This window comes from Branchiostoma belcheri, unplaced genomic scaffold (genome assembly GCF_001625305.1).
Source record: "Branchiostoma belcheri isolate BF01 breed outbred unplaced genomic scaffold, Haploidv18h27 scaffold51, whole genome shotgun sequence".
Taxonomy (NCBI): Eukaryota; Metazoa; Chordata; class Leptocardii; order Amphioxiformes; family Branchiostomatidae; genus Branchiostoma; species Branchiostoma belcheri.
Window position 1 is genome coordinate 403,397 of NW_017804143.1, and position 13,574 is coordinate 416,970.

General features: G+C 40.3%; 1 protein-coding gene across 1 annotated transcript in view; it reads left to right on the forward strand.

Annotated features, from left to right (window-relative positions):
* The window catches only part of LOC109480485 (SUMO-activating enzyme subunit 2-like), a 10,900-nt gene extending 1,736 nt beyond the window's left edge, over positions 1–9,164 (forward strand). The window contains exons 2-18 of the mRNA XM_019782686.1: positions 589–672; positions 880–950; positions 1,080–1,144; positions 1,597–1,697; positions 2,226–2,347; positions 2,767–2,834; positions 3,260–3,387; positions 3,699–3,798; positions 4,165–4,316; positions 4,799–4,892; positions 5,373–5,485; positions 5,875–6,030; positions 6,220–6,277; positions 6,479–6,517; positions 6,710–6,815; positions 7,141–7,271; positions 7,419–9,164. Of these exons, the coding sequence (XP_019638245.1) occupies positions 589–672; positions 880–950; positions 1,080–1,144; positions 1,597–1,697; positions 2,226–2,347; positions 2,767–2,834; positions 3,260–3,387; positions 3,699–3,798; positions 4,165–4,316; positions 4,799–4,892; positions 5,373–5,485; positions 5,875–6,030; positions 6,220–6,277; positions 6,479–6,517; positions 6,710–6,815; positions 7,141–7,271; positions 7,419–7,600 (1,770 nt within the window). The 3' untranslated portion in view covers positions 7,601–9,164. The remainder of the gene's footprint in view (positions 1–588; positions 673–879; positions 951–1,079; positions 1,145–1,596; positions 1,698–2,225; positions 2,348–2,766; positions 2,835–3,259; positions 3,388–3,698; positions 3,799–4,164; positions 4,317–4,798; positions 4,893–5,372; positions 5,486–5,874; positions 6,031–6,219; positions 6,278–6,478; positions 6,518–6,709; positions 6,816–7,140; positions 7,272–7,418) is intronic.
* Positions 9,165–13,574: the final 4,410 nt, after the last annotated feature.

A 13,574-nucleotide genomic window follows, 5' to 3' on the forward strand; every position in this document is an offset into this window, starting at 1 on the left:
TTGTACACACAATACACACATCTTTAGATAATCTGGCCATGGCAGGTTAAAAAAAAAGTAACCCTGAATCATACTAGATTAGCGTAAATGCATGTTAATGCGTTCAAAACAAGAAAAAAATTGTTTCCGGGTATTAATCTCTTGAATCACGGCGCTGAATATTGACGCAAAAATATTTCGGGCATCGCGCGCCCTTCCCGCGTCACGTGTAGGCATCTCGCATCTCTGATTGGTTGTTGCGTCTTAAGATGACTGAGCCGACGCGCGTTTAAACAATTTTTCTTTGTTCGATTTATCACACTTCACAGAGAATTGTCGCCAATGGCTACTTCTTTTTGTTGCAATATATAATACTTCACGGAGAATTGTCGCCTATGGCTTCTTGTTGAAATTCTTAGTGGTGCAGGTAATAAAAAAAATTGTCTAGTGCAGGTAATTTTATGCACCAGAGTAGGTAACGTTACATGTGTGTGTGTATGCAGATTTTCGAGCACTTAGTCATTCTATACATGTATAAAATCATAGCATAATGGAAGTCAAGGATGCTTTAGTAGTGACCTGTTTTGTGGGAATCTTTTTTTTTCACAGATTGACTTGGATACCATCGATGTCAGCAATCTGAACCGACAGTTCCTCTTTCAAAAGCAACATGTGGGCAAGTCCAAGGCACAGGTTTGTTTGTTTGCTTTGCATAAATGGTAAACTGATTAAACTGCTTCGTTGGCGAAGGTTAGACATTCATGTAATAAGATATACCAAAAAAAAAAAAGTTACTAGTACTTAAGCAACTGGATATGATTTTGGAAGAAATGTAGTTTAGCAATTATGATTAAATTGATTACTAGTAAATATAATATAATATGTGTCTTTGTCTTTCAGGTGGCCAAGGATAGCGCCCTAAGATTCAACCCAGATTGCAAGATCATAGCCTATCATGACAGCATTACCAAGTATGCTATTCCTCTTTTATAATTTGTTCGTTTGAATTAAATTAAATTATATCTTATCATCCTCGCAATTATATTTGATAAATCACAAATATTTACAAATTTACTTTATTGTTTGTTGCTGTTTTTCAGTCCAGACTATGGAGTGGACTTCTTCAAGAAGTTTACCTTGGTCTTGAATGCTCTTGATAACAGAGGTAAGCCATCACATCCCATGGTAAAGTCTTTTATTGATCTTTCATTGTTTAAAAGGCATCCAATGCGATTTTAGGGCAAAAAAAATGGATTTTCAAACTCGACATCAGACAGATTCCCTTGTCCAGAATATTCTTGTTTTATGGTGCAGAAATTGTATTGGATGCCTTTAATTTTGCAATGGAAGAGGGGACTCGACATAGAAATCTCCATTACAAGTACAAGTATACCTAGACCCCGGGGAAGACCACCCAATAGGTGGAAAGACCAGATAAAGAGTGACACAGGGATTACCCTAAGTGTAGCAGAGACTATTGCCCTTAATAGAGCTGGATGGAAGTACCTGACGGAGGGGAGCAAGGGGCCAGTACCTGGCCTGTGCACATAGGCAGGTAGGCAGGCAGGTATATCTTTAAACAGGAGATTACAGACAGTAATTTTTTCCCCCCTCCAGCTGCCCGTAACCATGTGAACCGTATGTGCCTGGCTGCTGACGTCCCGTTGGTGGAAAGTGGCACCGCTGGATACCTGGGGCAGGTCACTGTTATCAAGAAGGTAGGGGCAGAATGGCTTCTACTAGAAGATTGAAGCAAGGCAGGCTGTATTAGAAATCTTACTCTTATGTCTGGTACATGGCACTGGTACATGTACCTACCCCGACTAGAAGTTCTAGTCGGGGTAGGTACATGTACCAGTGCCATGTACCAGACATAAGAGTATCTGTATCTGTATAGCCGGTATAACCGCCTTTCGGCGTAACACACCAGCTTCGCAGGCACGCGGCGCGGCGGCAGCCGGCTATATTACACCGATCGACTTGTTACACCTAACCCTTGAACTTCTAGCTCTAGACATTGTTTAAAGCTATCTATTGACAATGCCCCTACTTAGTAAGATTTCTAATACAGCCTGCCTTGCTTCAAACTTCATGTCCTATTCAGGCAGCATCAGTAAACCCGCACGTATGCCAGCAGCATACAAAGTCAAGCTTTCTTTGTGCAAGTTGTCCTCGTGCACTTATGCTCTGAAGAGATAGGGGGCGCAAATGTTAGAATCTGATCTTTGTTATATTTACTGACACAGGGACTGACAGAATGTTACGAGTGCGAGCCCAAACCTCCGCAGAAGACCTACCCAGGATGCACCATCAGAAACACGCCCTCCGAACCCATCCACTGTATCGTGTGGGCCAAGTATCTCTTCAAGTAGGTCATACAGTCTTTTTTTTACACCTTTTGGAGATTTTAGCAAAGAAATGTAACTTAAACTTGTTTTCCCGAGAACCCTTGATTTTTTCTACTGCTCATTTTAGCTGTTGTGTTATGCCAAAGGGAGCTGTCGAAAAGAGCTAGGGGTATTTCCCCAGTACAATAAATCTGTGAATACTAACTTTACATAGCATCTATCTTCTTCATGACGTTGACCAGTTAATAAGGAGATTAGCTCTTCAGTGAGCTAAAACTGGATCGAGATCGCTTTCCTTTCCTGCACCACACAGACTTTAGGAAGCATTTGTAATACTAAAGCTGTTCAGAGAAAAGGATTTCTATCCCTATAATTAGAATTGTAGGGTGTTGTTCCATGAAAGTAAGAGAATGATTGTGATGTTTTCTGTGTGTTCTAGTCAGCTGTTTGGTGAGGAGGATGCAGACCAGGACGTGTCTCCAGACACAGAAGACCCAGAACTAGCAGGTACAGTTGTTTGTTTGTTTGTTTGTTTTCTGAGATATAAAACAAGAAACTGTTTTCAGTCAGTGACATTTTTGCCTTACAGATATCAGTATGCTATGGGATAGGATTGATTGAAGTTACTACATTAAAAGAATGACGAGGAAATTTGTTTGAACCATTCTTTATTCATGTCAAAAGCTCAAATCGGCCTGCAGGCTGCTTTTCATTGACGTCATGAGGGAAGAGGTAAGGGTCAGACAAAATATGTCAAAAAGATCAAGTTTACATCATTGATCCTAAATATATCTATACAGTACACATATTTAACACATACATGGTACAATAAAACATACATACACTGATTACACATATTATAAGAGTGAGAGCTTTGAAAATCCAGTTTTGCCACCTTGAAATATAATTGAATGCCTTTAATAAACTTACAGGAGAGGCTGGAGAGAGAGCCTTACAAAAGGAGGCAGGAGAAAATGCGATTGGTGGAGGCATACAGAGGACGTCCACACGGGCATGGGCTGTCTCAACTGGGTATGACGCAGCCAAGTTATTCCACAAGGTAGGACACAAGTATGGGAAATCAAGAAACTTTAGGAAATTGTGCAATGGTTTTATGTTAGCATTGTATCAGGATATAGCCACCGACAACACCCTAATGCACCTCTTTCAAAAGAAAGGAAACAGAAATGGTTATTTCTTGTTATTTGTACCTTGTTTGTTTCATTGATGTTACTTTTACCTGTATATGTGAAGAGGGCAGGGCCTCGATAAGTACCGGTATGTATACTTTTGACCCTGTAGAAATAAATGTGAATAAGATGAAATTAATAGAATCTGGATATAGTGTATTCTCTTTTATTCTGTCCACAGTTGTTTCATGATGATGTCAAGTACTTACTGTCCATGGAGAAGTTGTGGCAAAAGAGACGACCACCAACGCCGCTAGACTGGAACAACCTGCCAGAAGAAAGTTAGTCCTGCATTTGTTAACACTCTACATTTGTTCAACGCTCTCAGAAGAAAGCTAGTCCTACATTTGTTAACACTCTACATAGATTCAACCTCCAAAAGAAAGCTAGTCCTACATTTGGTAACACTCTACATTGGCTCAACCTCCTATTAGAAAGATAGCCCTACATTTGTTAACACTCTACATTTGTTCAACCTCCAAGAAGAAAGTTAGTCCTGCATTTTTTAACACTCTACATTGGTTCATCCCTCCAGAAGAAAGCTAGTCCTACATTTGTTAACACTCTATATTGATATTGGTGCAACCTCCCAGAAGAAGTTAGTGCTGCATTTGTAAACACATAGTTGCCATTTTCCATGATTTCAGATGGGACAGCTGAGGCGGACAGCAATGCTCGCATCCAGGACCAGCAGCTGTGGAGCATCAGGAGGTGTGCTGCTGTCTTCAGGGACAGCATTGAACAGCTGAAAGAACAGCTGGCTGCCAGGGGAGACGGGGCGGAGCTAGTGTGGGACAAGGTGAGTCAAGCTGATATCAAGGTCACTAAGAAAAAGTAGAAAAGGGCGCCAAATGAATGTAGAAGTCACTGTAGTAGAAGTTCTAGTAAACATAGTACTGTTGTGGTAGTAATTACATGTTATTGTACTTGTACAGTACTAGTCATACAGTAGTAGTTGTAATTTTATTAGCAGTTACTGTAGTTACTTTACTGTACTGTAGTTGTACAATGTCATATAGTAGAAGTAGTAGAAGTAGAGTTAATACATGTAGTTACAGTCATAGTAGTAGTGGATACTGTAGTACGTAGTTACTGTCACATGGTACATGCAGTTGTAGCTGTAGTTGTAGTTTTTAGAATGTACTATTCAGTAGTAGTGGTGGTAGCAGTAATATTGTAGAAGTTGCAGTTGCAGTAGTAATTACTGTAGTACATTGTAGCAGTAGTAATTACAATGTATTGTAGTAGCACATTATGATTGTTGTTTATGCCATGTCTTAGGATGATGAGGCGTCCATGGACTTTGTAACCTGTGCTGCCAACATCCGGGCACACATCTTTGGGATCCAAACCAAGACCAGGTTTGACATCAAGTGTAAGCCAGCCTTTTCAGCAATTTTCTGTGTTTTCTTCATCCCTTTCCTTTTACTGACATTTCAAGATATAAACCAAAAGAAAAACAGGAAAATTAGGGTGAACTTGAAGGCCAGGAGCCTAGTCACTATTAAAGTATGATGAAAGTATGTCATACAACCTCCTCAGTTTTTCCAATGAATTGATGAAAGCCCAAAATGCTCCCAGAAGTCTTGTTCATATTTAAATTCACGATTTCTGAGGTACTTTTATATTCGCAGCTTTGGCGGTCACTTCTGCACCGTAAACTTATAATTACATGTACCGTGAACAAATTATTTGGCGACTTTCTTTTTTCTGCACCTTCTGCCACTGCTAACATTTTCTCAGACTGCATGCAAACTTTTGCTACCACGAAGATAAAGTGAATTACAGTTATTGTATTTGATGTTATGTGTTTACACATGGTTTTTAATGCTAATTTGTTGACATGTTTTTGCAGCTATGGCAGGGAACATTATACCAGCTATTGCCACTACAAATGCAGTTATAGCTGGTCTAATAGTTATGGAGGCACTCAAGATACTTTCTGGGAACATCAACAAATGTAAAACTGTAAGTTTTGAAAACTTTTCAGAAACCATTGCCATTATTTCATTTTTTTACTTAATATTGGTGGAAACAGTCAATGCAGCAAATAAAAATCTATGTACACCTTCATGTATCTATAAACCCAGTACATGGACCAGTGCAGGTTAGGTGCAGGTAGACATCAGAAATACCTGCACAGCTCCAATTTTACCTGCACTAACCTGCATATACCCAGTACATGGACCAGTGCAGGTTAGGTACAGGTAGACATCAGAAATACCTGCACAGCCCCAATTTTACCTCCACTAATGTATGTTTAGGTACCACAAAAAATTGTTACGGCACTCAAAATTTTGTATGGGGGAATGAAATGGAGTTCTAGTTGCAGTTTAATTGTTCCTGTTGTTTTTCAGGTGTTTCTGAACAGACAACCCAACCCCAGGAAGAAGCTCCTGGTGCCCTGTAAGCTGGTCCCGCCCAACCCCAAGTGTTACGTGTGCTCGGCCAAGCCTGAGGTGTCCGTACAACTCAACATCAACACCCTCACCGTCAAGACTCTGGAAGACAAGGTGTTTCTCACATGCCTTTAAGACACTGCTGTAAACTGTGCACATCTCATTTCTTCTGACCTGGGTTCATTGTACAAATATGTAGTCCGTTGTTAAAAAAAAAAGGAAGAAAGGGGTTTTAGTGGCCGAGTTTGAGGTCACATTTGTTAAAATGTCCTTCGATAAACAAATTGCTTTTGTTTTCTGCAGATTATCAAAGGCCAGTTTGGGATGGTTGCACCTGATGTGGAAATAGACGATGGGAAAGGTAAGGAACATCAGTGAAGTTCAACAGACATTTTAATTCAACTATTAGATATTCCCATATTTGTTTTTATCTCTCTGTATAGAGAGTTTATTTTCTGTGTTTTAATTTGCTTGTGCATCCCCAGTAATTTTGATACAGCAGATTTCATGTTACTTTCAGCTGTTTTCGCAAGTGAACTTTTTTCACCAAACTTATTTTCAGGGACCATCCTTATATCTAGTGAAGAAGGGGAGACAGAAGGTGAGATGTTTTAATAATCTCATATCTGTTGCAGAATAAATGACTTTGCAAGTTTCTAAACCCCAATGAAGTTTAAAAAGACTCAGACTGTTCTAAGATTAAGACTGTTGTGATTACTTCAGGATTTATTGTTGTAACAGGAACAAAAAAAGACAATGGACATAACTTTGTGAATGTGTGAATTATCTTCAGCTAACAACAACAAACACCTGAGTGAGTTTGGAATCAGGAGTGGCTCTCGACTGAAGGCCGACGACTTCCTCCAGAACTATGAACTGGTCATCAATGTCATCCATGTGTAAGTCTTTTCCTCATGTCCATATCAAGCATACAAGACTCGAAACACTGGGAGCTTATGCACTTTTAACCCCTCTAAACTACATGTACATGTATACTATTTAAAATAAAATAATGGCAATGGTTTCTCAACAGTGTTTAGTGTTATCCATATTTCCTAAATCCTGAGTGGTGCAGTAAAATTTGTCTGGTGCAGGTAATTTTCAACGTTACCTTACCTGCATCAGTGCAGGTACAAATGTACATGTGTGAAGAAAATAGGATTTTCAGCCTTGGTTTAGGGGCACAGCACTAATCACCAATTACATACACATGTATGATAACAGGGATCAGTTAGAAGAGGATAAAGAGTTTGCAGTTGTTGGACAGACACCGGAGCCAGGTCCTCAACCTAACACACCCCAGCCCAGTACCAGTGCAAACGGCCCAACAGAACCACAACCTGGCACCTCCAAAGGTTTGTTTGTTTGTTTGTTTTTACCTCTATTTACTCTCAAGAAGTACTTCTAACAAAAAGGTAGGAACATACTCCACACCATAAGTGTTGGAGTATTAAAATAATGTTTCAGGGGTTTCAAAATTCACGAGATTTTTCTTGCTTCAGATGTAGAAGAAGAGGAACTGATGATTGTAGAAGTAGAAGAAGAAGAAGACAAGACTCCACCAAGCAAAGCTACAACCGGAGTCAAACGGAAGACATCGGACAGCAGCGATCAGCCCGCGGCGAAAAAGGTTCGCCAAACGGCAACAGAGGAGGAAGAGGAAGATGACATCATTGCACTGTAGTGTAGAGAGATTTCAGTTCACACATAGTAGAGAGTTCACACATATTAGTAGTACATGTTGTACTTCCACCCAGTGTATGCAATATTGGGGACATCTGAGGCCTGGACATGATAGTCACTAGGAATACAATACAGATCTTGAATAACTTCCCAATTTTTTCTTAGGCATCAGCAAAATCAAAATCTCAATGTTTTTCAGAAACAAAGTTGAATAGGTGGACAACATAACTGAATTTCAAATCATTTCAACCCAAAAAGTACACTCTGATATACAAAACATGCTTACCTATTTTTTATCTCAACATTCATACATGTATTCCCCACAGTGTACCTATCATGACTGGCAACCTGTTTGTTCCTGTTTGTTACATTTACACATTTTCTATGTGGCAATAAACATAAGTATACAGCTACATCAGGCACACAAATTTACTGTACACTCTCTTTTTGCATAAGAATTGTAAAGAAAAACTCATTGTAACCCTAACATAGACCATAGAATCAGGTAGTAGCTTGTGAACAGCAGCCAATATTGTTCATGATTCCTCATCTTTTATAAGATACATGTACCCTATTATAGGTATTGTCACAGAAACGCAATATATTGTGTCTTTTTGCATCAAATTTTTCCAAAAAAATTTAAAAAATTTTTTTCTAACATACGTAGATAATAGAATCAGGTTACTGTTACTGATTTTCAATGGGCAATACTGTTGATTCATAAGTATTTTGTGTATAAGGTACCCAATAAATATGTATTGTCATAGAAACACATACTACACCTACATGTAACCAAACCACTTTGTAGTCTATAGCGGTATAAACTGTACTTCACCCCAGAGTGATCTATTTTTGTACTGTAGTTGAAAGGATGTACACTGTATAAACAATGTATTGGGTAAGAGTAACGTTTCCCTCGGAAAATCTTTGCTGGAAAATTATTTCTCCAATTTGGCTGAATCTCATTATTTTTCAGCCTGCGTTGTCAGTCTTGTTGTCATGGAGTAGCCTGTAGTTCAAATGGTAATGACACCAATTTACAACAATTTCAGATTATGGTATTTCGGTAACAGTATTTAAATCAACAACAAAACCACCACCCAAAACGATACTTCTGCCCTTCCAAAAGAAGTGGTGTTCTAAACAATACCCCCCAAAAGAAAAGAAGTGGTGTTCAAAACAATACCCCCCGAAAGAAAAGCCACCCAAACAAAAGTTCCCCATAAAATGAGGCGCCACTCAAAACTATAATTCCCCCCATAAAAGGCCACCCAAAACAATACTTCCATCACAGAAGTAATGATATTCGTGTGAACCCTGTATGAACCTAATGGCAAAAGCACGGGGTATATAATGTCCTTACATGTATAGAGTTGGGACCGCATCCTTGTACCGCAACGCCACGCCCTAGGAAGGTACTAAGTATAATACTAGTAATACAATGTAACTGATGAGTTATTAAAACGTTGGCGGACTGTTACTTGCATTCTCTTTGACTATTCTTGCTTTCCAACTTTATATAATGTTTTAGTTAAATTTTTTCGTTCATAGAAATAAACAAGAAGCCATAGGCGACAATTCTCCGTGAAGTATTATATATTGCAACAAAAAGAAGTAGCCATTGGCGACAATTCTCTGTGAAGTGTGATAAATCGAACAAAGAAAAATTGTTTAAACGCGCGTCGGCTCAGTCATCTTAAGACGCAACAACCAATCAGAGATGCGAGATGCCTACACGTGACGCGGGAAGGGCGCGCGATGCCCGAAATATTTTTGCGTCAATATTCAGCGCCGTGATTCAAGAGATTAATACCCGGAAACAATTTTTTTCTTGTTTTGAACGCATTAACATGCATTTACGCTAATCTAGTATGATTCAGGGTTACTTTTTTTTTAACCTGCCATGGCCAGATTATCTAAAGATGTGTGTATTGTGTGTACAATCTATAGAAAGAGAAATGTACATCAGGTCCGATCATCCGATTTTCACGTTTCGGTTTTTTGGACTCGGTTCATGAACGTATTTTGGTTTGGCTCCTGGAATGTGCAAAAAAATGACTCCCGGGACTGTCTACAGGGAACACTCGCACATTCGCGGTGTATCAGGACAGCGCGACTGGTCGTCATTAGCGCAGTACCAGTTGCATAAACGGACGAAACCATTTCAAAGAAATGGGGATGTTTCGAAAATAAGCATTTACTCCAATATCAAAACAGCTACGGTAAAAATAAAAAGACGTGCATCATCCCGGACATAATGCAACACCACATGCGAAATTACACAGAAATGCGACGTACGGAAGAATGCGTTTTGGCTGCGAACATCTTCCAAAAAACTTGGCATCTCTTAACCATGGGCAAAAACATCTGGAACCACTTATAAAAACCACCCCGTATCTGCATGAACTTTTTTGAACCCCACTGCTATTCCAAACAACGCGTTTTTCTGGACCATTCCAATTCGCCTCGTAATTGTAGGGGTGCGTCTGCGATATTACATTGACCGCGAAAGCAGCAACGGCAAAAATACACATTCGTGCATCAACACGGGCATGCCCGCAGACGGCGTATAAAATTGCGTGCCGATTACACAAAGAGAACCCAGTGTTTTGACTGCGAACATGAAAAATCAGCCGATTACAACACTCCGTCCGGAGGTCCTGACCTCCTTCACGGAGTAACAAAGGTGAAGTACTTGTGTCTCGTGTGTTATGATAGTAGCACTTGCAACTGGTAAAAATATTACATAAGTGGAAAAAATATTTGACGGACCTGCGGCCAATTTCTCATTAACTGGCCAAACTGCTAATTGCCATGCTACCATTGGTTGACCTGCTAATGGTGATTGACAGCTAATTACTAAATTAGTATCGGTCGAGCGACCGGGGCCATCTTAGAAATGTGTCTGCATGGCCTTGAAAGGTGTGGCAAAAATCTGCTGGAAATATACAATGTAGATACTCTAGGGCGAATATTTTTCTGTCACCGGGTCAATACATTTGAAGCGCGGGGAAAGAAAACGATAATTCTGCCAACCGTAATGGTAAAATGATAATAACATCAAGAACAGCATACGAATTCTTGGGCTGGAAAATCATTCCGAGGAGGTTTGAAAAACCTCCTTGATTATTCCAAACAAATGTAAACGTTGACTTATGATACTATTAAGTGTTGTTGACAGTCACCCTATAATAGATTTATATATCTAATACCAACATTCTTGCGAACGTTCACCTATGACATGTCGACATTACTACCTGAGCAGTGCCTCACATAAAATGTTAAGACCTTAGCCTTAGGCATTTAGAATTACTGTATGTTAAAATGTCTATCAAACACCGTCATACGAGTAGTTTTTCTCAAAGTTATAAATTATAATACGTCTCCAGTGACAAGCATCAAAGTCACGTCCCCGTGTATGCTTCCATGCATTCATTGTTTGTTTGTTTGTTTGTTTGTTTGTTTGAACCATTCTTTATTCATGAGACACTCAAATCTGCCTTCAGGCCGCTTTTCATTGACGTCATGAGAGAAAAGGTAACCAAGGGCCAAACCAAATGTATCAAAAAGATAAAAGTTTACACCATTGAAGTCCTGACTAATCTATACACGTATATGTAGTTTACGCATACATGGTACAATAAACATACATATATCATAAGAGTGAGGGCTTGTATATGTCACGCGTGGGTTGTTGTCCGTTCGTTTTGGTCGTTAATCATGAAAAGCTGTCCAAAAATACAGGGACCCGCATTTAGACAACCCAAAGCACGTGACTTGTGATATATGACCAACGACTGACATGATATATGACAACGGGCATTCACATCAAACTTATCTCCAAGCACATACCACTATTATATTTCGCGATGTTACAGGTGTAATTAAGACACTGACCAGACATGTCAGTGGCTTAGCTTTGGCCGCAAAGCTCCCTCTCACACAGACCGAACGTTGCCTCCCTGTCTCTCTTCTACAGATACTTTCACAGGCGCTGTACATGTTCAGAAGAAGAGCTTTTCATCGTGCCTCTAGGTTCTCCTCTAGTTCATATCGTCACACCGTCTAAATTCCTTTTTCTAAGTCCTTTCTACCGCAACAGTCTCTTTCCCGGACTGCAAAATATGGAACTCATCCTCAAACACATGCACATGGATGACAGAATGAATGAAAGACTGAATGAATCTTTATCATTCAGCCGGCAGACATACATTTTGTTACAGTCGAATTTCGTTGATATTTACAAAATGTGGCTCTGTAGATTTTTAGAGCAGCATATCAGTTATTAACACTAGAATTCATTACATCATAAAAACATTTTCAGTTTAGAGGACGTTTCGTCCTTAGAAAAAAATACTAGTATGCTAGTCAAGATTAGCGCGTGAGTGTGAGTATACCTATAAAATAAGGACGTTGTAATCAACCCTGTAGTCAGTACTCAGTGCAATGGGTTAATCACATACTGGGTATTCAACAGGCGTACTACTGTAGGTATAGGCTCGGAGACTTATTGCATCTGTGTGTCTGTCCCCTCTTCCACCGAAATGCTACAAAATCATTTGACGCCCTCCCTTCGGTAGGTCTTACCTGTCAGAAGTTGTCTATTTGACACTGTCTTATCTTGGTAACACATTTGTCACCGTAAGATCTGCTTGGAGATAACCTGAGGGTACTGTACCTCCTGCGGTGGCAAATTAGTGTGTATGTCTTGTCTCACACTAGTTGGTCAGTGATCCGACCGACTGATGCAATCAGGCGTTACAGTTGAGGCTGGCATGGTGTCCGGTCTGCCGTGGTTTGGATGGGCTCTCTTCGGGACTGCAGGAGCTTTGCGCCGCGCGCCCGCCTCAACTAGGCAGCCGCTACCAGGCTTCGGAAGCGGCAAAAAGGGCAGAAATTTGCCAAATAGACAGATAACCTTTCAGGAGAGTTGGTCCGCGCTTAGGAGTACATTTCGGGAGGCGGCAAATGCACTACTTTACTCCTTTAGCGGACCAATTCCCTGGCATGTTATCTGAGTGTCTATTGGGCAATACTCAGCTCTTTCCAGCCGCTTCCGAGGCCTGGTAGAGGCTACTCCGACGCCATGCGAAACTCAAGAGTGCCCGCCCAAACCACGGTTAGACAGGACACCAGGCTGGCGTACAGTTTAATAGGATTACACAACACAGAAAAGGAAGGTCAACCCAGTCGGCCAGTGTCGATGTTTACACCTAGTCTCCTAGCAGATACGGTGAGGGAATGTCAAATGGCTTATTGACTGCCCCTTTTTTGTTTCTTCGCTTGTTTGTTTGTTTGTTTGTTTTCTGAGAAATTATTGCACTATCAGGAGTGATATTGAATATTACAGTTTAGTAGATCCATACACCTATGGTCTTTAATAGACGCTGTGAAAAATGTTATTAAAACCATGCATGTGTTTACGTGAGTATGCGTCTCTCCCTTGGGGTAGCTGAAGCCTAAAGGCTAAACCTCTATCTGCTTGCAGAGTAGCATGTTCACGCATATACAGCGGTTCTTGTTGTTTCTGTTGTTATATAAATTATTCTTATCGCTGTCACAATCTTGTCACGTTAATTTGAACGACTCATCAATTGACATTTGTAGCATCAAATCTCCCAGTCTGTCCAGTTTTGGCCAGACATAAACCCTAATCTCCCAGCAGATCTTTCGGCGCCTGCAAAGGCAGTATCAAACGTGCCAGGTAGTACCAGGTAGTGCAGTATCAGACTCGGAGTTACCATTTATCTCCCAATTATTAAAAAGACACCAGCATAAAAGAGAGCCCCTCCCCCCAAAAAACGCCTAAAACTGACCAAAAATAAGCCGAAGTCTAAAGATCTTCTAGGACAGTACATAAAAGATACCAGTGCAAAAATTGCCTGAAAAAAATGCCTAGAACACGGAAGTCTAAAAGCTCTGTTTGGAGAATACAAGCCCCCCCCCCCCCAAATGCTCAGTCAACCGTCCAGTCC